This window comes from Lepisma saccharinum, chromosome 3 (genome assembly GCF_977018435.1).
Source record: "Lepisma saccharinum chromosome 3, izLepSacc3.1, whole genome shotgun sequence".
NCBI lineage: Eukaryota > Metazoa > Arthropoda > Insecta > Zygentoma > Lepismatidae > Lepisma > Lepisma saccharinum.
The window spans coordinates 34,448,791-34,476,629 of NC_139231.1; the positions used below are offsets into that span (position 1 = coordinate 34,448,791).

At 39.8% G+C, this 27,839-nt stretch overlaps 1 protein-coding gene across 2 annotated transcripts in view; it reads left to right on the forward strand.

Moving 5' to 3' along the window:
* LOC145984969 (putative E3 ubiquitin-protein ligase HERC1) overlaps positions 1 to 27,839 on the forward strand; it is a 309,625-nt gene that overhangs the window by 99,379 nt on the left and 182,407 nt on the right. For both annotated transcript variants that reach the window (XM_083118420.1, XM_083118421.1), the window contains exons 27-32: positions 6,783 to 7,254; positions 10,981 to 11,107; positions 12,127 to 12,291; positions 13,563 to 13,698; positions 14,401 to 14,605; positions 22,414 to 22,560. In XM_083118420.1, coding sequence (XP_082974546.1) covers positions 6,783 to 7,254; positions 10,981 to 11,107; positions 12,127 to 12,291; positions 13,563 to 13,698; positions 14,401 to 14,605; positions 22,414 to 22,560 — 1,252 coding nt within the window. The remainder of the gene's footprint in view (positions 1 to 6,782; positions 7,255 to 10,980; positions 11,108 to 12,126; positions 12,292 to 13,562; positions 13,699 to 14,400; positions 14,606 to 22,413; positions 22,561 to 27,839) is intronic.

Consider the following 27,839-nt stretch of genomic DNA (forward strand, 5'->3'; position numbering starts at 1 on the left):
GTGTGTGTGTGTGTGTGTGTGTGTGTGTGTGTGTGTGTGTGTGTGTGTGTGTGTGTGTGTGTGTGTGTGTGAGAGAGAGAGAGAGAGAGAGAGAGAGAGAGAGAGAGAGAGAGAGAGAGAGAGAGAGAGAGAGAGAGAGAGAGAAAAGTAGATATGTGAAGTTGAAAAACTGTTCATATATAAACATTTTTTTTATGAATATTGATCTCCATAAAGTCATAAGGAAGTTATTTTTAATCACAAGAATTCAGAACTTATTTTTGAAAATACTTACGTAATAAAATGTACTTTTCTAATTGTGTTCATTTCAGTCATAGACATACAGTAGGAAAGCAAAAACTTGTTACAGCATGTAGATCAGGTTATTGTTTATTGAATATAATTATTATTATTAAAGGCTTTCATTTTTGTGTTACAAATTGTTATGGTTGCTATAAAAAGTCTAATGTCAAAATATTATTAATTATTATTGAACTGACATCACAAGTTAGCTTGAATAAAGCAGTATCTGATCACTCATTTTGATAATATCCTTGCATGTAAAGCATGGTAACTACAACAATTCCTTGAACAACCCTCAAACAAATTGCATGCAGCATCACCGAAAAAAATAATATGGATGAAATATCATGTTTGTATATAGTAAATATACAAGTGAATCATATTTGCTGTAAATAATTTAGATTTTTTTTTTTTAAATTTGTAAGTCAGATTTTTTTGAGACATCAACTTTCAATATCTCGAAACCTGCATTTTGTCACTTACCATGTTTTACATCCGAGCTCTTTAATTAATAGTTTCAATTGTAAAATAATACTTTATATGGCTTTCAATTATATTTAAAGCACATGCTTTATTATTACATTGTTTTATGAAAATAATATTTTGTTAATATTTCTCTGGATGCCGTCAAAGTTGTTAACTTTTAAGGGACGGAGCCTCGTGCACCTGGAAAAGCCTCTGCCATCTGGAACTTTTCAAGTGCGCGCTTTTCAAACTTTCCACGAAGTCCAAGAAAATCGTATGTCTAGAACTAATTGTGGTAGAGAGATGAAATTAGTTTTGTTTTATTTCTTAAAGACCGGGATTTTAAAGGTGGTCAAGGGAAGAAGAAGAAATGTACAGTATGCCCCTGTGCCCCCCTCAATAGACCAAGGTGAATGGGAAAAATGTGGTATGTAGCGGTGGTATATTCCTAGAATAATGCAAAGTTTGGTTCAAATCAGACTGATACTTCTTGACTAAAAAATAATAACATTATATAAAGCAGCAATGTTTTCAGCTTCGGACAATGTCCGGATTTTCGCTTCTATCGTCGGTCCTATAGATGCTGGCTGGACCAAATTTGGAGGGAAGCACAACAAAAGACCACTCTATCAGGAAATGTAATGCCCGTGTTGCAACTTTAAGAAAAGAACGGAAATTTCGTGGTTCAGAAATTTTGCGTAATTATAGAAAATTTTGCAATTTAGGCCATTGCCCCTGCTTCCCCCCTAGACCCTTTATTGTCGGATAATACTTAAAATGTTGCTTTTACTCATTCTTACATTTAGAGCTTAAATTGTTTAAAAAGATACTGTTGTTGAGGAGTTACAGCCTTTTATCTTCAATTTATTCCATAGTAACAAAAGGGAAACAAATGGATTTTTCAAACTGCGCTTGTTAATAATAGTAACAATGACTGTATTGTTTTGTAATTCATGTATATAATACCTTTAGACGTAAACTAATGAACAAAAAAGATAAAGATAAAGTAAAGGTAAAGTGTTCCCCTGTGCATAGCACCACGCCATGAAGGCGTATAGGGGGTGTGGGGGTAACGCCCCACACTTTCTTGATCCGATCGTGAGTGGGGGTGATGTGATCAGCATCACGCTCCTGACCGCCTTTACCCCCCAGGGTTTCCCCCAGGTACCCATGTTATTCGACGCTGGGTGGGCGCCGGGGCCGCTTCCACCGTTAGAAAAGTTCCCGGATTTGAACCGGCCGGGGATCGAACAAAAAAGACAGAACTGAAATATAGTGGATGATTTTCAATAAATGGCATGTTAATTGCTGCCGTGTGCTAGCACGTGGTCGGGGCAAATTTCGACAATCGAGCATTTTCCCCCACATCCCCCCTGAATCCATAATTTTCAGACACTGCTTATAACGTTGCTTTTACTCATTCTTGCTTGTAGAATTTAAATTTTTCAAAAAGATGCAATAGTTTAGAAGTTAGAGCCATTCGTAAAAATCTATCCCATAATAATACTGGGGTAACGAAGGGAAAAGAAGGACTTTTTCAACCTACGCTTGTTAATAATAGTAAGAATGGATATATTGTTTTGTAATTCAAGTATGTAATACCTTCATATGTATACTAAAGATAAAAAGAAACAGAATGGAAATATCATATGTAGTTTTCAAGAAATGGTGGGGACCTCTCCATGGCGCGGTGGTAGCGTCATTGGTCATTGCCTTGTAATCAATGGGTCCCGGGTTCGATACCTGGTGGAGGCACAAGTGGATCGGATTCCACTTTAAACTGTACATCCAGTCCCGATTAACCTTACTGTGCATAAAGTGGACTTAAAACACCAACTCAAACCAACTCAAGAAATGGTGCGTTCATTGCTGCCTCACATGTGTACCAGCCGGCTGCTAAATGTTAATTGTGCTCAATATACTGCACAGAAATGTACCGAAAATTAGGCACTACAACACATAAGTAACTAGTAATGTCAAATTCAATCAAACCCTGATTTTACATTTTTCAGAGGCCCATAAATAAAAAAAATGTAAAAGGCTGGAAAGCATAAGGGAGGGGTGAAACTCAAGTGTCAGTAAAAAATGACTACACAATCTACTTTTTAGGGGGTATATTGTGTCAAAAATTATTTAACAATGCGGAAGAAGTATGATTATGAATTTTTAATGAAAAAAGCAAGACCTGCTGTGAAAGTCAATGATGGATTAATGAAGGGCCGACTTTCGAGGGTAGGGACGGTGGATACTGCTTCTAACTGCCACCTATTAGGTTCAGTTTATGCATCTGATTGTGTGGGATCTCTGTTTACTCTGTAAATTGGTTGCTAGTTTTAGAAGTCCCGGGTAATTGGAGGTGTGTGATCGTTTATAGCTGGGCATCAAGTCACTTTATACTGTAATCACAGTGTCCTGAAGACATGCAGAATGGTTCAGATTTTACTTTGAGCTGCATATGTATCCAGTCCGGATCAGCCAAACAGCATGAAGTGAACAAAAGAAGCTTTGTCAAACTTACGCATTTTTAGACGTCGCAATAAATTATCAGTGGCACGCACAGGATTTTCGAAAGGGGGGATGGGGTTAAGTATACTTTTTATAGTAGTCAACCCTCACTTTGCCATCTTTTCCTGCCTTTGACGTTATTTTTTTTCTTTTTTTTCTTTCTTTTAGAAATACTGGTCAGAGAGGGAGGGCTTATAACCCTCATCACCCCCTTTGGGCACGCCACTGATTGTTATTTACATCCATGTTAATTGGCGAATTATTATTGGATTTAGAAGTCTTGTGGAGGTCAAACACCCCTTCCACCAATAGTTTCCCCGTAAATAACGTTTCCATTTTTTCGTTTCTTTCTTTTTTTGTCTTCCTGTCAACGTTTAATATTGCGTGATTTATTTTCAGCATGTGAATGGTTCTGAAGAAAAGCGCCGATTATATTATTCTTAGCATCATGTGCATTTCCTTCCTGCACTGCTCTGTGAGTTCAAGGTTTGCTCTGTGAGTTCAAGGTCTGCTCTGTGAGTTCAAGGTGTATATCAGTAGGCAGAACAAGAAAAAAAAATAGCTTGTCTTCTTCTAACTCCTTGCTTTGTGTCTGGAGCTCATGTTTCGCTTTGTGTTTGGTGCTCGTGTTTCCTAATCGTCGAAACAAAACAACCTTGGGAAAGGAGATTCAAAACAATGCCATTTTTCTTCCCTTCAGAGTGAATGAGTCATATGTCTGGAGCCACGAGACGAAATATTGGCACTGGTTGTCAGCTGCCCCTTGCTCACAGACACCCCTCCCACCGGTTTGTAATGGAATGGGGGGAAGGGGGAGATGAACAGGTGGGGGAGCGGCGCCAATACAGTTGAATAAGACTTATCAGAAGTGTGCTTATTCCCGACCAAGTTGCAGGAAGAAAGAAGGAAAAAGGGGAGGGGGAGAAGGATCACTGCTTGAAGCTCTCCCATGTTGTCATGTCAAAGCTTCAAACATATGAGCAAGATTTCCGACGCAGGACATTAAAGAATGAGAAATGGGCTGAATCCTTCAATTACTAGGTCTGCACAGTGCCAGAGTAATGAGCTCATGTGGGGGAAAGATGAGCATATTTTTTTTTCACTTGCAGTATGCTATGTTGGGTGAATGCACGTATTCAGGTTGAAAAGCAACTGTGTAATTTTAGACCCCAGAGGAAAGGTTTTTCGCCTTTATGTTAATTGGTTAAGATGTCTCCTGTAAGGGTGCTCACTTCCACACGATCAAGAAATTCGGGGCAGAAATACTTGGCACTTGTCAGTAATTACAAGACTAGTGATACCATAGGGGCCTAGAGAAAGCAAACGCCCCTTTTCCCCCCGCAAATGAGAAAAAAGGTGAATGTTGAGTTTCCCATGCACTTTGCACCATACCTTGACACACATATATGTAGGGTGTGTGTGTGTGTGTGGGAGATGGTGTGATCAGCACCATGCTCTGGCTGCCTTTACCTCGCATATTCTTTGATTTTTTTGCCAATTTGAAGGTGATGTTATCAGAACCATGCTTGGCTAGCCCCCTTATTCTTTTGGCCAAAATATGCATTTTAATTGCATTTAGATGTGCACTACATTTGGCTGCTCTCAGAAAATATTGCCAGACCCCTCGTTTATTCTCATTTTTCCTGGCCCCATCACTTTACAACGACGACTCACGCAATATGCATAGACAAAACATTCTCTGCCTCACATAGAAGAATCATTTATCACAATTTCACCTCCCCTCCACACAATTGATTTCACACGAATATTTTTCTGTCAGTGAGTAAAATATTGCCCTATCTGCCCATAGAAAAAAAATGATCACTTTAGCTTGTGTGTTTTCAGCTTCATTCTGATAACCATATGATATAGACGAATTTCCATTGAAGAAAGAGTGCACTTGTTATCCGGTATGGCAAATCCTTCATTTTTCCATTTTCAACGTTGCAAAGAGGAAGAAAGGAAAAGTTTTTACAAACAAGTCCCCCTCTTTTTTACGTTCCTGTCAACTAGGAAGGATTCCGTAAATTTGTGGGCAAAGAAGCGAATGGTGATCGTGTCCCGTTTTCAATTTTCCACTCGCATTTTTGTGGAGGGGAAGGGCAAACAAAGACACCTCAATCACACACATTGTGTTCAAACTCTAGGGGAGGCAGCATTTATAGAGAATCTGTTTGGCAACAGTGCGCTTGTTGTCTGAATCAGCGGCAGAAGGATGGGCCCATTTCATATTCACGGGGAATGCAAGAAGTGCCATTTTCCTTCGTGTCCCTCAAGAAAGGTACTGTATAACTAATGCAACTTGTGCACCTCCTCCCCCACCCTTCCTGGGAACCATGCCTCTTCCCTCCCTCCTCTAGCACCAGTAATTTTTGAAAGTTCAAGGTAGCGTGTTGAATGCGAGAACAAGAAAAGGAAGGGAGAAGTCCTATGGTCAACAGAACATGTTTCTGGCAAATTTTAAATCATGCTCACGGCTCTGGAAATGTATAAAGCGGGAAACGGGAGTTAGAAGCGAACATAAAATTGAGGTGAACATCCTATTATTTAACATGGCCTTTTGCCGGGGCCTGACTGGATGAACATATTAAGAAATAAAATGTATAATCCAGGAACGTAAAATCGGGGTTTCAATGTATGCACTTTGAAATTTTTCTATCAGGATAGGTTTGTTACATGCACTTGACACAACATTGCTATGCATTTCTATTACAATTAACGATCTTTTTTTTTTTTTGCACTTTAATTGGTTCCTTATGATGAAAGTTCCCATCACCCTGTTGACAGTCCCAGCCCAGCCCCGACTTAAAGCAATATATAACCACTTTTAACAAGCCGTTATGTTCTTCAAAAGAAGTAGCAGTCTATTTTCAATGAAACTTTGCATGGTTGTAGAAATGTACCACTGCTACGTACTAAATTTTTTCATTCATTTAGGTCTATTGTGGTGACCACAGAGACACGCTGAATACCCATTTATTAAAAAAAAATGTTTTTCCTGTCCTTTTTTTAACATTCATTGTTGGAGGTGTAATGTATACATTTCACCTCTGCTAAAGCCCTGCCATTCTGAAAGAAGAAGATGAAGAAGAAAATGAAGTTTATCTCTACAACAATTAGTTTTCAAGGTACAATTTTTTTTGTACATTGCACAAATTTGAAAAGCACACACTCTGAAAGTTCTCATTCTGAGAGGCTATGCACATGCATGAGGCATGGTAAAACATGGTAAATTGATGCATGTAACTGCAGTGGAATACTTACATATTAATATTTATCAGTATTTTGAACAGCTGCTAATTGTTACAATTAAAACATCAGTATCAATGAGAATTGGGAATAATATTTGACATCAGTATCAGTTAAACCCTAATAAGTGCAAGTAATGCACATCATTTTTAGTATTAGACACCCTTGATCAAACAGGATTCTGACATGTCAGATGGTCTAAAATAATTTTTATTCGTATGCACCCTGTATTTGTTACCTTATTTTATTTTGTTAAAGACAACTTAATCTTTCCCTTTCAGGATGTATTCCAACCTTTTGGAAAGTGAAGCTGTGAAGAACATTGTTGATTTAATCCACTCACAACTGCAACGACTGCTCAGTTTTATTCCGAGAGAAGACAAAGCATCACAAAATGGCATGAAAGCTCCAGAAACAGGCTGCTCAGTCGAAGGAGATGCAAGCGAGGAACAAAATAAATTAGATATATTGAAGTGGAGCAATCTAGCTGAGGTCAAAGTAAGTCCGAAGACAATCGAGAGAAGCTTGGGCGACTTTTTAGTTTTCATTCGACATGTAGCTTCCAGTAGCATCGTTCGCTCTCTACTTGCAATGCAGAATTGGACAAATACATTACTAGCCATCGTAGGGCAACAGAGTGATTCGAAACTTCCAAGGATACATTCGCTGAGACCCAAACTCCTTGCATTGCAACTGCTGGGAACTGTTCTTCCAAGTTTGAATAGTAACTGCAGTGCTGAACACAAGGAACAAGTAAGTATTCTTATTTGAAATTAAATGATTGATAATATGGGCATATGAGTGCATTGGTTTATTGATGGAAGTATGAATCTTTTTTGAAGTGGCCGCGGTGGCTCAGTCGGTAACGCGTCTGACTACCATGCTCAAGGTCCCGGGTTCGATCCCCGGCCGGTTCAAATCCGGGAACTTTTCTAACGGTGAAAGCGGCCCCGGCGCCCACCCAGCGTCGAATAACATGGGTACCTGGGGGAAACCCTGGGGGGGTAAAGGCGGTTAGGGGCGTGATGCTGATCACATCACCCCCACTCACGACCGGATCAAGAAAGTGTGGGGCGTTACCCCCACACCCCCTATACGCCTTCATGGCGTGGTGCTATGCACAGGGGAACACTTTACCTTTTTTTTTACCTTTTTTATGAATCTTTTTACTGTTCAGCTATTTAAATATTCTGTAATTGATAACACTTTTGCCACTTTTGTTATGTACAGTGCAACCCCAATTTTATGCTCTCACATTTTTTGTTCTCCTACTTAATACTTTCAGCTGTCCAGGTCCCAGCAAATTGCATGTTAACTAATAGGATGTTTACCTTACATTTGCTGTAAATATTGTTTCTTGTTTGGTACGTTTCCCAAAATTGTGCCAATGTTATAAAAGAAGACTGTAAGGAAGGAAAGGGCTAATGTTGCACATGAAGAAAATACAGGAACTTTGTGGATCTCATGTTGAATAGAAAGTGTACAGTTAGAGAACAACTGCACTGTTGCCAAACCAACAGTTGCTAAATGCTTCTTTCCTCAGGCTTTGAACGCAATCTAAGAATGCTACTGGCTTTTGTTTGCCCACACACCTTCACAAAGACATAGTTAAAGAATTGACAACAGGTCTTAATCAATCATGATTTACTTCTTTCCCCATGCTGTAATAGAAAGCTTCCCAATTGACCAAGAAGGAAAGGGGGAGGGTACCTGAAACTTGTTCTTGACTATGGAAAAATGTAAGTGCTTATGAAGAATTATGTATAACCTTCATTATGTGATATTGAATAAGAACTGATTGATGGGAATAAAATAGGATACAGGCTGGATTCTAGTGTTAATTATTTTTAATTTTAAGGTTTTCTTCTCAGTAAGAATATATCAGGTATTCAGAATGAAGCTCGAAGTGCACACACACACGTGTCTGATAGATAAATTTCATAACCTTTCTGGAAATAGTATGTGCACGATGCAGGAAGGAATTCATTGGGCTAAGCAAAGAACCCTTGATATCTAGGTCTGTAATTACAGTCATGGTTCTCAAAATATTTCACACAATATTTATTGTTGGTAGCGGCACTGGGATTGATTAAGAAAAAAAACATGTTATATACAGGAAAAATATTGGCCAAGGAGGTGATCAAAACCCACAAGACTCCTAAATGTAACAATATATTGTCAATTTGCATAAGAGCAAACAACAATTTCCCCATTTTGACATACAAAATGCAAAAGTTTGATGAAGCTTGTTTTGAGCTCACTTTCAATCAATCAGTTGATAGGCTAATCAGAACTAGACATACAGTCTAAAGTGGGATCTGAATCATTCTGCCTGTGGCTCCACTGTGAATTGGATCTGGAACATTATAATAGCAATATATAAAGACGATCTCTCCCGTGACGTCTAACAGTAAGTGTTTGCCCCTTGCATGAGACTTCAAAAAATAACAATCAATTACCAGTTATCTGAGTAGATGGGAAAATCGCATGTGTATAAATGTACAATTTAATTGAAGTTAATAGGGGGCAACCAAATGCAGTTTTCTCCCATGCCTACCCACAAGAGAAGGTCATTAATTCACCTTTGACCTCCACTGCATGTCTTGCTTTTATCCCTAAGAATCCATAATATTACTTCTTTACTGTTGTTAAATTCTTTTCAATGCATTATACCTAGTCATATCATAAATTCTGTTACAAAGTTAATAATGGACAACAGGCACAGTGAGCAAGCTAATGTATTAATATTTGGATGTTACAAAGGTACAGGTCTTGCCAACACAGAGCACCAATCACTGTTCAAAATGGCCACCTCTGGCCTTCACTCACGCCTGAGGTTTCTGAGGCCAGTCATCAATCGCAGCATGCACGGTCTCGAGGGGAAAGTCCGCCACTGCCTTCACAAGAGAATGCTTGAGACTTGCAAGGTTTGGATGCCTCTTCCTACAGACCGTGCCCTCCAAAACAGACCACAACCTGTAGTCCAATGGGCTGAGGTCGGGGCTGCTGGAGGGCCAATCAGCCGGAGCAGTGAAATTAGGCACAATTATCTGAAGCCACTCCTGTGTGGTCTTTGTCTTGTGGGCCGGTGCTGAGTCGTGCTGGAAGCTCCATGGCTCATTGTTGAACATGGTGCGAGTTAACGATTTCACAAGTGGCTCCAACACTGTCGCTTGGTACACTTTTGCAAATGTTTTCACACCATGTTCACAGAAGTGGAGGTCAATTGTGCTGTCGTACGAACCCCCCCCCCCCCCCACCAAACCATCACTGAGGTGGGATGATGGCCTCTGAGGATCCGTCGCATGTTCTCACGAGCTTCCTGGGATGTCGTTTTGACGATTGTAAGATTCTTCAATCGTGAAGATATTTTCATCCGTGAAAAGGATCCTCCTGTGGCCACCATTTGCATAACGCTGAAGGAGCCTTTTTGTTTTCTGCACCCTCTGGACCTTAAGCTGTGGAGTGAGGAAGTGACCAGTACTTCGCCAATAAGCGCGGAGTCTTAGGTCACTTCGGAGCACACACGACATCTACATTTTCGAAATGTTCAGCTCTCGAGCCATCACTGTTTGTTTCCTGGATTTTGTCGAATCTGCCTTTCCTGGGGTGGTCCTCAATTGTCCCTGTGTCATCCTGCTGATATTCAGTTTTTTCAGGGTGTTGAAAATGTTCGATGGTGCCACACAGTTCTCGTATACACCCCACTCCATTCGACTCGCAGTGAAATTCACCTTTCTGCTACCACAGCCAAACACACAATGATATTGGTTGTTGTTTGATCCAACATTGCGGGGTTACCTTACCAACCAGTGTTGCAATCCTTGTCTAAACTTTGTAACAGAATTTATGATATGACTTGGTACATTCAAAAAATTTAATTGTGCAGTCTTTTCTTCTGACATTTGAGTTCACCCCTTCCCTTTTACTTTTCTGATTCATTCATTTCCAGCATTTTTTTTATATGTTTTCGTTACGGGTTCCTAATAATAAAATTTAAAAATATAGGTATCGCTGTATTTAAATGTATAGTTGATTTAAATTGTGATTCTTGTTTCAATTTCTGGTAGGCAATAAGATTTTTAATATTAAGTGCAACAGTTTGTTGTTTCAAAGTACATGTTGTGAAAACTTTGTAATACCTACAATTTCTTAGTGGAACTTCTTTAGTCATTATATAATTTAATAATTGGATTAATTCCATATCTTTCTGTAACAGAGTGTGTGAGAAATCTCAAGATATGTAGTATGTAACACGTAATATATACTGTGAAACTTCAATTGACATTTTTTAGACGAACAAGGTGACAAACTTATAATGTGCGAAAATGTAAAGTCCAGAAAAAATTATAGCATTTTACTCTATTGGATCTCTGAAGATGAATGTTTAATACAGGAGAACGTAAAATTGGGCTTCTACTGTAACAGGAAGATAGGTAATTCATTTCATTAAATTTCATATTTTTTCTCCCTTTCTAGGTTATTCGTGAACTGTTTTGTCAACTTGCTGCCAATATGTGGACCATTCCTCAAGCTATTGCAGATGAAGATGCCTTAAGGAAAGGGCAGGCACTTCAGAGGAAGCTTCAGTCTCTCAATAGCCCAGGTAATTTTCCAGGTTTCTATGTTAAAATCCTGGGTAAGGGATGCTTGTGCTATTGTATTCAACCCATTATGCACTTCACCAGTTCATCTTCATAATCATGATTAACCTAAAACAGTGTTTCTCAGTAATTAGTCCCTTTCTGCATGTGTTACTATTGCATGTTTCATAAATCTTATAGACAATTTTTATAAGAATTCATGCCATGTGTCTTCAACATTATTACTTAAAGTACACCAAAAGTCTACTTTAAGTAATGAAGTCCAAAGTTTCAAACCCACCTCGGTTTTTATTCAAGGACACAGACTTTTAGGAAAGTTAAAATAAGATAAAAATACTTTCACTGTTAAAGTGAGGATTTGGCGATTTCTTATTTTAAGCTTCCATGTTTTAAACCTTTTTTAAAAAAAATAACATTTTAAAGCCTTTTGTGTTGAGGTTAATACCATGGAAAATAGCTTAACCATCTAAGACAGGTTTCATAACAAAATGAAAGCTACAAACAATAATGAAATGTTACATGCAACTGCCACACTGAGGTGATAAGCATCAAGTGATATGGCCCCTCTATAAAAAAACCTTCACTGTTCATGTGCAACCAACAGACTGAGGTGATGGAATGCACACTATTGAGAAAATTGCCCAGTCTGAATAACATGCAACCAACAATGCAAGAGAGCTCAATGTGCTATTGTTGTCACTCTGGTATGAAAGATTGGATTTATTTGTGTCGCTTGTCAGTTTGGTGTGAAAGCTTCCTAAGGGATAAATAAATTCATTATTGCCACACACTATTCACACACACTTAGAAAAATACACATATTGCATCATTTTATACATACTCCAGAAAGGCATCGATTGGCTGGCATTAGTGATTAAATTAAGTACATACTTTCTGATAATGATATATTTATACTAATAGGTCAGCCTTAATGTTGATGTATGATGTTCTCAAGCACTAAATCTCACATTACATAAGTTAAGATGTGACCTAATACTCTTTTTCTGAAATATCTTTGCAGGAAGTACGTTATTGAAAGACAACAGATCAGAGGAAAATCTGTGTGTTCAAGAAGCAGGTTTTGATCCAGATAAAACACTGTGTTGTTCAGTGGAAAATAGCCAGACCTTAGTTCATGGACCTGGAGGCCGTGGTTATGGACTTGGTACCACCGGAATATCTTCAGGTATTTGTTCATATGAATCAGATGTATGCATGCTTCTGTGGTGTGGTGGTTAGCACAACATACTCCAAAGCCCCTAGTCTTAGGTTCAAATCTTGGGTTAGATATGCATGTGTTATGGTTTGTCCCATCATTTATTTAATCAGTGTATCTTTACTTACGTGAAATTTCAAAACTTCACGTAAGTAATTTTAAACTGCATTTACCGCATCCATCATGAACAGTTTATCTTTGTTTTTGTGATTAATCTAGGTAGGTAGAAATGTAATGTAAATTAGCCAAAATAGAAATAGAATCAAATACAATAAATATGCAGTCTTACGTGTAGGCATGTTTGAAAGGGTAGGACTCTCTCTGTTCCCCCCAAATCCCTGAACAGAGGTATGCAGTTGTGGCATTCCTTTCGGATGAAGATTGCCATGCCAACAGTACCTTGTCCAGTGTCCTTGCATGGTATAGTTATAAAGCTTTATGGCTGAAATGAGCCTTGTCAGGACATGATGTAAAAATAATACCATAGATGACTTATCTTGAACCCAGGTTTATTGACTCAATATTAACATACACAGCAAAACAATATCACTATCATCATGTACAGCACTGTCGCAATCTCAGTACAACCATCTTTTTAAGTTGTCTCTCCATAACTTGCTTCTTCTTGTATCTCATTCTGTCAAAAAACCATCTCTTGCTTTTCTTTTTCTGCCACAACAATAGGTATGTCATGTTCCTAGATTCTGGATATTTCTAGTAGCATTTTCTTTCAGAAGTTTCTGGAAACCGGAAAGAAGTGCAGCTTGCGGTACAGATGCAGTGGGTTCCATTGCATGGCAAAGACTTTGGTTCCAATTTAGATTATTAAGATTATTTGGATTATTAAGCAGCAGTTGTTGAATATTGATATTGTATCTATTTTTGTCAAAAGCAAAAGTATTTCTACTAAACCAATTGATAGAATGTAAAGATAGAATGTCCATATTGAATTTAACTTTGAAAGACATAATAGGCAGAAAATAAACTAGGCATAACATAGTTATAATGTATTGCTTGACTGTCTTGTTTGATAACATGTTAAATCACCAAAGAACTGTCTAGAAATTTATTTTAAAATTGCCTTGAAAAGTCAGGCCAAAATGAATGGGATCCCTAAATATGCCATTTTGGCATGTGTATCATTCATGTTGTGAACTTTATGTGTACCATTTCATATTGGATTGTAAAAAGAACAAAAAAAATGGTGTATCCCTTATTTTTATCATGAAAAAATATTTCAGGTTGCTACCAGTGGAAGTTTCTTATTGTTAAGGAGAATAAGGGCAATGAAGGTACCTGTATTGGAGTAGCAAAACACCCTGTAAAGGATTACAGCCACAGGACAACTTCAGATATGTGGCTTTACAGAGCTTACAGGTAAAATATATATTTTAATTAAAGCATAGTGAGGGCCTCCCCGAAGACCCCCGAAGACGCAGTGGTTGCGTCCTCGCCTTGTAATCAAGGGATCCCAGGTTCAATATACCCAGTGGAGGCACATAGTGGATCAGATCCCACTTTAAACTGTAGGTCCAGTTCCAATTAGCCTTTCTGTGCATAAAGTGGACTTAAAGCAACAATTCAAATAAAGCATAGCTTGCATTTTGTGCTAAGATATTAATAATGTATTCATTTTTATCAGAATATTTCACTCACTGTTTCAAGTGAGTTGACAAAGATGATGAATCTGATGTTCTGCTGGAACAAGTTGATTTTTATCCATCTTTTTCTATTTGTTTTTGCCTTCCATTTTCCTCTCCCCCATTTTCTTTATATCTAATTACCCTTCACAGTTTCCAGTCTCTAGTTGGGTTAGCATAGCAGTCAAGCATCTCCATATTTAGATTTTCTACCACTCCTCTTGTTCCACTGTGGTCCGACCCTGCCTCTTCTTTGGCAGTCTTTCTGGATCCATCCCTTTCATATGCCCAAACCTCTTTTCCTGAGTCTGATCTATTCCATCTTGCAGCTTCACTACCTCAAAAAATTTAATTGATCTGTCCTTACATGTTTTTTAAACAAATTTTATGCCGACCATTGACATTCTTACACTGGACTGATATTTATTGTTATTTTCAGTGGAAACTTATATCACAATGGTGAATTGTCCTTAAGCTTACCAAGTTTCACTCAAGGGGATTATGTAACTGTTGTCTTGGATATGGATTCTCGCACCGTGAGTTTTGGGAAGAATGGAGATGAACCAAGACTAGCTTTTGAGGATGTTGATGCCACTGAGCTTTTCCCTTGTGTTATGTTTTACAGTACTAACCCTGGCGAAAAGGTATGTGGAAGGGTAACATAATACATGTAAGCATTTATAGTCTAGGTATTTTACATGAAAAAATTGAGTGATATTTGCAAAAAATAGTGTAAAGCTGAAAATTAGTGAATAGTTACTTTAGAGTTAAAGGTTCCCCTGAATTTTATTAGTGTATTTTTATAACATAACGTATTTGCATGTTATGCCATGGCTGTATATACAGATTTAGAATATGAGGGTTTCAACTTTCTGTATTTCAAGGGTATTCATTATTATCATCATCCAGATCAGATTGAAACAACAAATATTTCTTTAAAATACTGTAAATAATAAATATTATATAAATGTATGTAATGATATGTATAAATAAATATGCACGCACACACACACACACACACACACACACACACACACACACACACACACACACACACACACACACACACACACACACACACACACACACACACACACACACACACACACACACACACACACACACACACACACACACACACACACACACACACACACACACACACACACACACACACACACACACACACACACACACACACACACACACACACACACACACACACACACACACACACACACACACACACACACACACACACACACACACACACACACACACACACACACACACACACACACACACACACACACACACACACACACACACACACACACACACACACACACACACACACACACACACACACACACACACACACACACACACACACACAAAAAATTGATTGTACATGCTTGTTGTCATTACTTTGTCCCATGAGAGAATTTTTATTTTCTTTAATTTTTTAAAATCTTAATTCAGGTTGTATTTCATGCTGCAGAAGTGCAGTACAATAGCATGCACAGAAATCCCATATATTTATGTCAACTTTTTATTAGTAACTACATGTATCTACATATTGTTTCTTTCTTTCGATCACTAGTTTTAATACTGTAGCAAATGTGAGAAAGTAAGTCAACAAAATGCTCCTCAGATATGTAGCACATGTTTGCACCTCCAGGCTCAATGTTACTTCACGGTTCTTTCTGGCAGTTCAAAGAGTCACAGCATTTCCCTTCCTGTCTTTGATTAATTCGTTCAAAGCCCTTTCCTTTCCCCATACTTCATTCATGAGTACTTTACCTAACAGATGGCTCCTCTATGACCACAGCAGGGCAAGAAAAAGCAAACTCAGTCTGCTGTGTAGTGATTGTATGCAATCTTTCAGGGCATAATAAGAATTAAGCGATGATTTCAGATGCCATACATTTTCTTATTTAAAAAGGCAAAGGTCATGTATTCATTTCACAAACTTTTTTCATTGTCTTACCTCATGGATTCTATGACCACAGCAGGGCAAGAAAAAGCAAACTCAGTCTGCTGTGTAGTGGTGATTGTATGCAATCTTTCAGTGCATAATAAGAATTAAACGATAATTTCAGATGCCATACATTTTATTATTTAAAAAGGGAAAGGTCATGTATTATTTATTTCACAAACATTTTCATTGTCTTACCTCATGGATTGTATGTTGTTTTTTTTTTCCATTTATTTTCAACCATGCCCAACCTACACTGTGAGATGTAAATACAATTTTAGTACTTAACTCAAATTTCAGTACTTTTAGTTGTGGGAGGGAGGGGAACAAAATATGTCCATTGTTTACCTACTATTATAAAATGTTTCACAGGAACAAGATTTTTAAAAGTAGAAGATTTTGCTTGCATTGCAATTTCTCCTTAGTTAATATGAACATACTATAATCAAGGTTCCCTGCGTAACACCTTGGAAAAGTTTTCGCAACCCTCCCCTAACTTTCTGAAACATTTAATTTCTGGTAATTTTAGCAGTAAGTTAGTCTTTACATCATAATTGTGAACATATCTCTGCGAGGCTTGACTCTTAGTAGTGATTAACCCATCGGTACATAAAGTAGAGGGCCAGAAGTTGCCCACCCACTCTCATTGTTCAGAGGCATGGCACTGTTCCACCCATTGTTCATAGAGTTGTGGAGGTGTGCCATGGCCCCTCCTCTCTTAACATTGTGGCACTGCGCTATGACTCCCTCCGCCACATGGTTCAGATCCAATTTTAAACTGTAGGTCCAGTCCCGATTAACCTATCTGTGCATAAAGTGGACTTAAAACAACAACAAAATGATTCCCTACCCTCATTCAGACTGTGTACTGCTGGGTAAGATAAGAGAAATAGAGAGGACCCTCTTCACTTCTCGTCCTCTGCTCTTCCACCTACCACCACAATGTCTCGCCTTCTTTGTACAAGAATCAGTCAAATATATGCTTGTACATATGCTGTATGTCCATGCCACAAAATACGTGGAAGGGAAGATAATTAGAAGAAGATAAGTTTTACAAGATACACTGGTGAAAACAATTGAAGGGACAAATGGTTTTTAATGCAAAAACAAAAGATAACAACGAAATAACGCCAAACATGGCCACAATATCATCCCAGAACAAAACAATAGATGAGAAAACAAACATGGGTACAACCGCCACCCATGAAAACCAAAAATGCCAAATGTCCAGCAATACAACTCTGGCATCGGCGATGCATACTGTGTACGAGGGTCCTTAGCAATTCCTGTGGCAACCGCACCCACTCTTGCACTAAGGCACACTTGAGCTCAGCGATGGTGGTTGGAGCTGGTTGGAGGGTTGCAATTGAGTGTCCAAGGGCGTCCCATACGTGTTCTATGGGATTAAGGTCAGGGGACATTGCAAGCCACGGCAATCGTTGAATATCCTTTGATTGAAGGTATTCATCCACCAACTGCGCCCTATGTGGACGGGCGTTGTCCATAAACATGAACTGCGGTCCATATGCTCCGCGGAAAAGTCGCACGTAGGGTGCAAGGATCTTGTCCCTGTATCGCTGACCTGTCAGAGAACCTCTATCGAACACATGAAGGTCCGTACGCCTATCTGCCATGATGCCTGCCCACACCATCACACCCCCTCCACCATAGTGGTCCTTTTAGACAATGTTTGAGGGCCGATATCGACTCCCCGTTTCTCGCCAGATGAGAACACGTCTTGAGTCGCTGTCCAGACTGAATCGCGACTCATCACTGAAGAGAATGTGCCCCCAATCATTATCCGTCCAATACAGGTGTTCTCTGCTCCATGATAACCGGGCCCTTTTGTGCTGCACAGACAAAGGGATGCACACTACAGGGTGCCTCGCATACAACCCACCTTCATGCAGTCTCTGGGCGACTGTTATGCGTGAACTTGATGTCCCTGTTGCATTATACAGGTTTCGAGACAGCTGTGTTGCTGTCGCGGACCTATCCCTCTTGGCGAGAAGTCGCAAATAACGCTCTTCAGCCGGCGTTGTAGCCCTTTTGCGGCCTTGACCACGTCGGCAGACCACTGTTCCTGTCTCTGTGAACTGTTTCCAAAACGTGGACACCACATTTCTCGGAACCCCGAGGTCCCTACAACAGATTGCCTGTGATTGGCCTGCCTCGAGTCTTCCAACTATCCTCCATCTTGTAGCATCATCTAAACGATGCTGACTCGCCATACTAACGATGGGTAAACACAGAAATTCAAAACACACGGATTGCCCAATGTTACGGTGTTTCACAACGTACTGGGGCTCCGATCCACGCCGAGCAACTGGGTACCTCTACACACACGCAATCACAGCGTCACCGCCGTACGACGTCATCGACAACTGCGTGGCACGGTTCGTGCGCAACACACGTAGCTATCGTCTGCTCCTTTCTTTGCTTCTCGCTGTTCCATATTTTTCTTTTCTTTTAACAAATACCATTTGTCCCTTTAATTGTTTTCACCAGTGTACATTTAAATCAATTAGTTGAGCTGTTAATAATAATTGTAATTGGTAGAAGCAATAGAAGGGTAGTAGTTGCTTGGTGAAAGGGAGTCTTGGCACACACACAACTTTTTGAATTTGTTGTTCATTGTTAGTGAAGAAGTCCTTCACTGCTCACAAGCGAGAGTCATTACTTTTGAATGACTCTTTCATGAATGATGCATCACTATTAACTTTATACAGGGTGTCTCATAAGTTATAGTGCAAACTGACACAGGTGAAAGTACATGGTAATAGATGCAAAAAAACCTCAGTAAACGTGGGTCCGCAAATGAGCCGTTTTCGAGATAATTGCGAATTTGTGGTTACAAGCCGCCACTGTATGTGTTCATGTTTTATTTATTTATTTGCAACATGTTATTGGTGAGCCATGGTAGCTCAGTCGTTAGGGCATCTAACTACCACACGAGAGACCCGGGTACAATCCCCAGTAGGGGAGAACAGATTTTTTCCACCTGTTCAAGCGGCTCCTGCACCCGTTGTATAAAGTGGGTACCTGGAGGAAACTGTAGGGAGTAAAGGTGGCCAGGGGCATGGTGCTCATCACATCACCCCCACCTTCAGCCATGATCAAGAAAGTGTGGTGCCCTAACTCCACACTTCCTATATGCCTTCATGGCATGGTGCAAAGCACAAGGGAGCACTTTACTTTTTTACTTTGTTATTTTTATTGAATTTCATGTTACTGTATTTAAAAATTCTTAACTATACAAATTGTCTTTCACTAAAGAATTATGCTGATATTTTCACTTGAATGAAAGCTAAGAAGCTAAAGGCTTTTATTGTGGATTTAGAATCTGATAGAGTGATGAATAAGATGAATGTAGGAATAATCTGTGCAAAGACTTCTCATGTTCAAGGTTATGGAGTCGGTTGGTTAAGCCATAGGTGGCATGATCACGTGATTTTGAAACATGTTCATACGAGGGCAAATCGAAAAGTTTTGTGCCTAATTTTTTTCTAGCTTGTTATAAGTGTTATTACAAAAGCGAGATATACGAGCGATGCAGTAGGCTTTTCTTGGAACTGCCTTATTGTAACTTCCAATTTCTTCCACGGCACGGTGCTGTTATCAGTTGGCAAAGATGGCTGGAGTGCTCAGGAAGTCCATGCCTTATGAGCAGCGAAGTGTTATTCGTTTTTTATGGTGCAAAGGACAAACAGCCACAGATATCCAGTGTGCAGTGGTGGTGCAAGGAGTTTGAAAATCAATGGGAAAATGTGGAGGACAATGAGTGATCGGGCCGACCTCGTTCCTCGCTGACACCGGACAACATTACCCGTGTTGATGAAATGGTGAAAGCTGATCGACGTGTTCATCTGAAGGACATTGCCACTGAATTTTGCCACTGAACTTGGCATTTCCGATGGTAGTGTTTACGATATTGTTCACGATTCGTTGGGATACCGCAAGGTGTTGTATCATTGGGTTCCTAAGCTTCTTGATGATGTCTACAAGGGCAAGCGAATGGTCATGTCACTGAATCATTTGCAGCGTTGCGTCGACGAGGGTGACAGTTTCCGGGACCTCATTGTCACTGGCAATGAAACTTGGATACTGCATTACACTCCCGAGTCAAAACAGCAGAGCATGGTGTGGAAACATCCCGGCTGGCCAGTAAAGAAGAAATTCCAAACAACACCATCGACCGGTAAACTGATGCTCACAGTGTTTTGGGACAGTCGAGGACCGCTCCTGCCAAGAGGTGAAACCAACAATGCAGAACGCTACTGTCGCACACTCTCCTATCTGTGAGCAGCCATTAGGAAAAAGTGTCAGTGTCAGGGTATTCGTGAAGTGAGCAACGTGTTCTTCCTCCATGGCAACGCGAAACCACACGTGGTTAAAAAAGCAATCACCAAACTTCAGTCACGGAGGTGGGAGATTATGGAGCATACCCTGTACAGCCTAGACCTAGCCCCCAGTAATTACCATCTTTTTGTTCCATTGAAGAAGTTCCTGGCAGGACAGAGGTTCACGAATGACATCGAAGTGCAAAACATTGTTCGTCGTTGGTCCGTGATCAGCCGGCCACCTTCTATGCAATGGGCATTGCAAAACTTGTGGTAAGGTGGGACATGTGCTTCAATAGGTGTGGTGATTATGTGGAAAAATAGCAAAAAGTACGTAGAAAATTTTGTATATCTTGTTTTTCTTCTATGGTTTATAATCTGGCAATAAATAGTTAGGCGCAAAGACTTTTGATTTGCCCTCGTATGATCATTAATTTGTGAACTATTATAGGTTAGGATTACACTTTAAAATTAAACAGAGAAACATATCCACAGGTTACCTATGTGAAAGCAGTCTGCTAAGTTAATAAGCCAGTTTGGCAGACTTCTCTAATAAGATCCCAGTCTATTTGTTTATTTATTTGCTCACACTTGCAAGGGAGGTTATCTAAGTGTCCCCCTCCGATTTCCATGAAACTTGGCAGGTGTATAGAGGGGACCAAAGGAAGAAATATGTGTTTTTTTTTGTTTTGGCTGAAAAACTGTTTAGGGAGCAAAACCCCCTCTCAAATGTCAATATGAGGACAAATTGAAGTGAAGGATCTGACCCCTGTGTCCCCCTCCAATTTCCATGAAAGTTGGCAGGCAAAACCCCCTCTCAAATGTCAAGATGAGGACAAATTGAAGAGGGGATCTGACCCCTGTGTTCCCTCAGATTTCCATGAAACTTGGCAAGTGTATAGAGGGGACCAAAAAAGAAATACGTGTTTTTTTTTTCGGATAAAAAACAGTTTTATGGGACAAAACCCTCCTCAAATGTCAAGATGAGGACAAATTGAAGTGAATATCTGACCCCTGTGTCCCCCTCCAATTTCCATGAAACTTGGCAGGTGTATAGAGGGGCCCAATGGAAGAAATACGTGTTTTTGTGTTTCACCTAAGAAACTGTTTTAGGGGGGAAAACCTCCCTTCAAATGTCAAGATGAGGAGAAATTGAAGTGGGGGTTCAATTTGTCCTCATCTTGACATTTGAGAGGGGGTTTTGCCCCCTAAAACAGTTTTTCAGCCGAAACAAAAAAACACATATTTCTTCATTTGCTTTCATCTATACACCTGCCAAGTTTCATGGAAATCGGAGGGGGACACAGGGGTCAGATCCCCTCTTCAATTTGTCCTCATCTTGACATTTGAGAGGGGGGGTTTGCCCCCTAATACAGTTTTTTTTAGCCAAAACAAAAAAACACGTATTTCTTCCTTTGGTCCCCTCTATACACCTGCCAAGTTTCATGGAAATTGGAGGGGGACACTTAGATAACCTCCCTTGTTAGTACTCAGATAGGTTAATTAGAACTGGACCTACAGTTTAAAATGGAATCAAATCTTGAAACAACTGATTGAAAATCCCAGTCTGTATATTCAAAATGATTATAATTGAAGATTTGGAAAAAAAAATCTGTGAAGCTGCCAAAAAAAATGAGGTAGTTAAGAGGGTATGGATAAATCTTAGGCATAAAGCATAAAATTTTCAAAATTATAGAGTTTGATTTTGAGGTCTTCCTCTTGTGATAGTATAATCAATTCAAAATGTCTGCAGCACAAAAAGAGATCCTTTGTAATTTTCCTTGAATTTTTTAAAACTCGGGAACAATTTGCAAGTAAGGGACAATATCAGAAAACATGTAAAACATAATGATGATTTTCTTATTCCTACCATTATGAAATTTGTATAGAGTTTTATTTCCAGTAAAATTTCCCTGGAATTTACATTTTTCCACATTTTAAGTTTTTTTTTCACCTTGTTATCAGAAAAATATGAAATCAAGGTTCCACTAGTTATTTTGCATTTCACTGCAATTAAACAATTCACATTTTTCAATAAAATTTTGCATTAATGAAAATGTTTAGTAAATTTAAACAATTTTGAATAAGTATATGCCTATGTGAAACTTGTGTTCAGTTGTGTATGCTTTTTCAGGTAAAAATGACAGACATGCAAGTGCGTGGATCACCTCGTGAACTTCTTGCAGGAGATCCCCATTGTGCACCACTTCCAGCAGTCCTGACAGAAGGATATATTAATTTAATACGGAAACTTCACTCATGTGAATTGTGGACCCAACAGGCTAGTATTATTATGCTTATTCAACCATTAACTGGAGCCACAGTGGTCCAGGCTTTATTGTGTCTGACAGCCAAACAGGAGACCCAGTTTTGATTCACGGGGTTGTGAATTTTTCCAACTTTATCCCTGCATAATGAGTGTCTTGGAGTTCACCCAGCCTCCAATAAATGGGTACTTGGGTGAAGCCTGGCACAGCATGATGCTAATCACTAGAGCCTAGATTTATAAGCAAAATGCATATTTTTTTCCAGACTTTTGATGGTAAGATGAAAGGTTATACTTCGTATTACATACCTTGATGAGCTATTTAACTAAGGTTGAAAGTGCTTATTTCTGCAAGAAACTGTTATGCTTGCTTATTTTATGATTTTGATTTAAAATAGCATATTTTACCCAAATCTGTCATATTTCAATTCTATTTCAATAACACGACTGCGTCGGGATGATGAGATCAATGCTTCTAAATAGCCGCATGGGAATTTCCCGCCTCTTTTCCTGGTAGGTCAGCTGACGCGATCCACATCATGCCATTCCAAGTCACAGACGTGTTACGACTGGCTTGCTTGGTGAATGCTTGAGTTCACAACTGTTATCTCACCCAGTTGCAGAGTTGCGTAATGCATTGCATTGTGTTAGTTGAGGTTCACGTGTTCTTTTGGTGCTGTAATTAAGTTAAGTAATGCCACCCGCAAAAACATCTCAATCAGCATTGTTACGCAAATACGTAAACAAGTTTGGAAATAATATTTGTAGTGAGGACGGCAGTGTGTTATTTTGTTTAGCGTGTGAAAAGAGTGTTTCTGCAAAGAAAAAATATGACATTGTGCAGCATATTAATACAACACTGCATAAGGAGAGGCTTAAGAAGAAATCTAAGTTAAATCAGCAACTGATTACAAGCAATGTAGGTGAACAATCGAGTTCAAGTGATACATTTTCCAAAGACTTGTGTTTAGCATTAGTGAGTGCCAACATTGCGATGTGGAAGTTGAATAACGTGCAGCTTCGTAAGTTTTTAGAAAAATACACAAACAAAAGGGTGCCAGATGAATCCACATTGCGCAAAACTATGTACCACGGTGTTTTCAAGATGTAATTTGTAATATTCGGGATGAACTGAAGCACCAAAACATATGGATTTCTATAGATGATTCCACAGATGCAGTAAGACAGTGCTTGTGTAGTGCTGTGGTTGGTGGTATGAAAGCAGGCAGCAGATCATTTCTTCTTAACATACAAATACTTGACCGAGTAAATCATTCCACTATTGCAAAATTTTTCAATGACTCGTTAGCTTTCTTGTGGCCAGAAGGGATATGATATGACAGTGTATTGTTATTTCTCAGCGATACTGCTCCATATATTGTTAAACCGGGAGCTGAATTAAAAGTGCTTTACCCTAAATTAGTTCACCTGACGTGCCCTGCTTTCGGTTTACATCGGTCACTGAAACTGTCAGAAGCCATTATAAAGACGTGGAACTTCGTGTCTCCAGCGTGAAGAAAGTTTTTGTAAAGTTACCGATTAGAATCCAATTGATAGGTTTGGAATGAAGGACATAATAATGTATGTTAATACTAAGTTGCACAAGATAAAAACCAGACGGTGAACAATTAACACATTTAATAGAAAACTGGACTTATGTCCGGAACATTCAAGTACATTGAATGATGATACAACAAGAATTACACAGAATTCATCTGCTTATGATTCCTCTTCTTCTGGCCATGAAGACCATACCTTGTAGCCATATGCTTAATACCTGGACCGTATCATCCCTCCAGGTGTCCCATTAAAAAAATCATGTATGCTGATAACCGTATCGATCTGTTGGGTGGCGAATCCTGGTAGACCTTCTCGAAGATGAGTGAGGTGTGCTAGGACCTGGTCCTGGGTATCTGGCTCTGCCTGGGGTAGGTTTTGGTACTGTTCCACCGGGGTTGGCTGAATTTCTATTTGGTATTGTAACGTTGAAGTCGTTGTCATCTGCAGTGTCACGTGAAACACGTCTCTTCAACCACCTGGGATGTACCACTCGTTTGATTCCATCTTCTAGCATGATTTCGTAAAGGATGCTATCCCCAATACGATGAATAACAACTCCTGGGATGTAATTTGGAGTACCGTGCTTAGGTGATTGAACCCAAACTGCTGAGTTGATGGCAAAGGTACCATATCTCGATGAAGAGTCGTTCTGAAACTTTGCTGACTTCCTCGGCTTGAACGAAGATTCCCTCGACAGAGGCACATTGTTTGGTTCCCACCAAAATCTGGGTTGGTGTTTCAAGACCGAAAGTGCTGGTAGGCTTCCTTTTCCACCCAGTCGCGTGTTCCGAAGGATGAAAAGAAGGTTGGCGATCCCCATATCAAGTTCAAGCATGCTCAGATTGGGTTTGTCAGTTATAAGCTTGACAAGAGCGGTTTTGACAGTACGAACGTATCGTTCAGCTAAGCCGTTTCTAGGCCTGTGATAAGGTGGTGAAGTAACATGTTTGATACCATTAAGGCAGAAGTTATGAAATTCGAGAGAAGTGAACGTTGGGCCGTTGTCAGATACGATAGTATTTGGTTTCCCTAGCGTGGCGCAAGATTGCATAAGCCAGCGGATCGTTTCCTTTGTGTCCAATGTGTGTACAGACCATACTTCTGTCCACTTGCTGAAGGCGTCTACTATCAGTAGGAACCTACGCCCTGCAAAGAAAAAGTGGTATATATGCCATCTCTCGTTCACGTACGAAGCGAGAGGCCATGAAGAATCGGGTCCGTTGCGGACCTTAGGAGCATTAGCTCGGCATGTATTGCAGCTCGCTACAAAATCCGTAATCTCTGCTGACATGCCTGGCCACCAAAATCTGGATAGACACAACTCTTTCATATGAGTTGAACCTATGTGTCCATCGTGTAAAGCTCTAAAAACTTCATTCCGTTTAACTGTGGGAATGATAAGTCTACCCGACCACATGAGCGTTCCCTGCTCGTACGTAAGGTGAGCTCTTCTTTCGAAGAAAGATGCGAGCTTCTTTTGTTCGGTAGACGTGTCGTGTTGATCTGGCCAACCATTTACTACACAAGAGACAACTAATGAGAGCAGTGGGTCTTCTGAAGTGGCGTTCTGTATTGAGACTCGAGAAAGAGGAGTTACAGCTTCCTCAATGGACCCGAAGTATGCATGAAGTTGTTCTTATCCAGCTGGTATTGTGTCACGTGTTTGCGTAGGCAACCTGCTTAGCATATCAGCTACTTGTACCTTGCTGGAATGAATTATATTATATTGGTATGAAGATAAAAGTAGAGCCCATCTCATCAATCTATTGGATGAATGTTTTGAAATGGCTCGATCCGGAGAAAATATAAACTTTACAGCACGTGCGTCTGTAACAATCTCGAACTTGGATCCGAGTAAAAATTTGTGAAATCGCTTGATACGTGAACTATGGCTAGAGCTTCTCTCTCTACCTGGGAGTATCTCCGCTCCGTCTCACTGAAGGTGGTAGAAGAGCAGGCGATGGTCTGTAGACCGCTATCAACTCGATGACACAATTGCGCACAGCCGAAAGGAGAGCCATCAGTGATAAATACAACTGGCTTTGTTGGGTTGAAAGGCACAATAGGAATTACCTGTCAAAGTTCCGCCATGATGATGTCGAACTCGTGTTGACAGTTATCGTCCCAGTTCCAAGAGACATTTTTCTTGAGTAAAGAAAGCAAAAACTGAAGTTTCGAAGCTAAGTTGGGTACAAACTTTCGATGAAAGTTGATCATCCCGATGAAGGAACATAATTGTGATTTGTCTTGAGGCGGTGGAGAATTTAGGACGGCCTCCAAGTTCTTGTCTGACGGCCGTATACCAGTGACGTCAATCTTGTATCCTAGGTACTCGATAGATGAGGTTAGGAATTGGCTTTTGCTGGCGCTCGCTTTGACATTGTGTTTGGTCAGACGATTCAGGACATCACACGTGCGTGTGAAGCATTCTTGCAATGTTTCACCTCCAACGATGACATCATCAAAGTAGAAGGAAACTCCGGGAATGTCATCTAGTATCTTCGCTAGGACCATTTGAAACAGATCTCCACTTATGTTTATGCCAAAAGGTAGTCTGTGAGGTTTATATAATCCCCAAGGTGTGTTGACGACAGTGATGCGTTTTGCAGCTTCAGAAAGTTCCAACTGTCCGTAAGCCATTTGAAGGTCAATTACCGTAAAGTATTTACACCTGGCCAACTTAGAGAAAATATCCTCGACTCTAGCAATGGGAAACTTGACGTTTTCAGTCATTTTATTCACCGTACCTGAGAAGTCAGTGCAGAGACGAAGTGAGCCATCTTTCTTGGTAACAACAACAAGTGGCGAGGCCCAATCAGAATATTCGACCGGTTCCCATAACCCTACTTTCACTAGATTTTGAATAGAGTCCTGAACACAGTCTTGAATACCATAAGGAACTTCGTAATGTCTATGAAATATCGGTGCAGAGTTGGATCTCAGTGGTATATTGACCAAATAAGGTGCAACGGGCTTGGACAAATCACCATCAAAGATTTTCTCGTATCTAGAAGAAATTTCTCGCCTTAGGTCGTCGGCACCAGCATTAGTAATAGTACCTTGTACTGAGTTAGTTGAATGAACACTGGCTGTAACTAATAATCGCCTCCAAGATGGTTGAATAATGTCCAACCATGTACGACCGATCAATTGATATAAAAGTTTCTCCTGACAGAGAAAGACAGGTAAAGTATAATCCCTATTCTCTAAGTATAGTTTGATGGATGTTTGTGCTGTAACACGTACATATCCTTCGTTTACACCTCGTAATCGTAGGCTGGAATTAGATTTAACATAGTGTGGAAACAGCTGGTCAAAATACTTTTCGTTGAAAAGAGTAACAGCAGACCCAGTATCTACTTCACATTTAACAATACACTTATTGATTTGGAGATTTATTATGAAGCTATCCGAACTGAATTGCTGCTCCAAAATGTGTTGAGTAGAAGTAACCAGTGTGGAATGATGACTGAGCGCATCAGTGTTGAGATGGTTGAAGCTGAACGTAGACAACTCATCGGATGTAGTGTTCCGTGAAGTTGAACTGGACGTTCTATTCCCGGCTCTATCTTTCTGCTTCTTTCTGCATCGTACATTCCAATGGCCTTGTCGTTTCCAGTAGCTACAGGTTGCGTTTCTAGCCGGACATAGACCTTGTGGGTGATTCTTTGTGCAGTTGTCACACTGGAAGTGTGAATTTTGCTTGGTAGCAGTTGAGTTCTGAGGTTGATTGT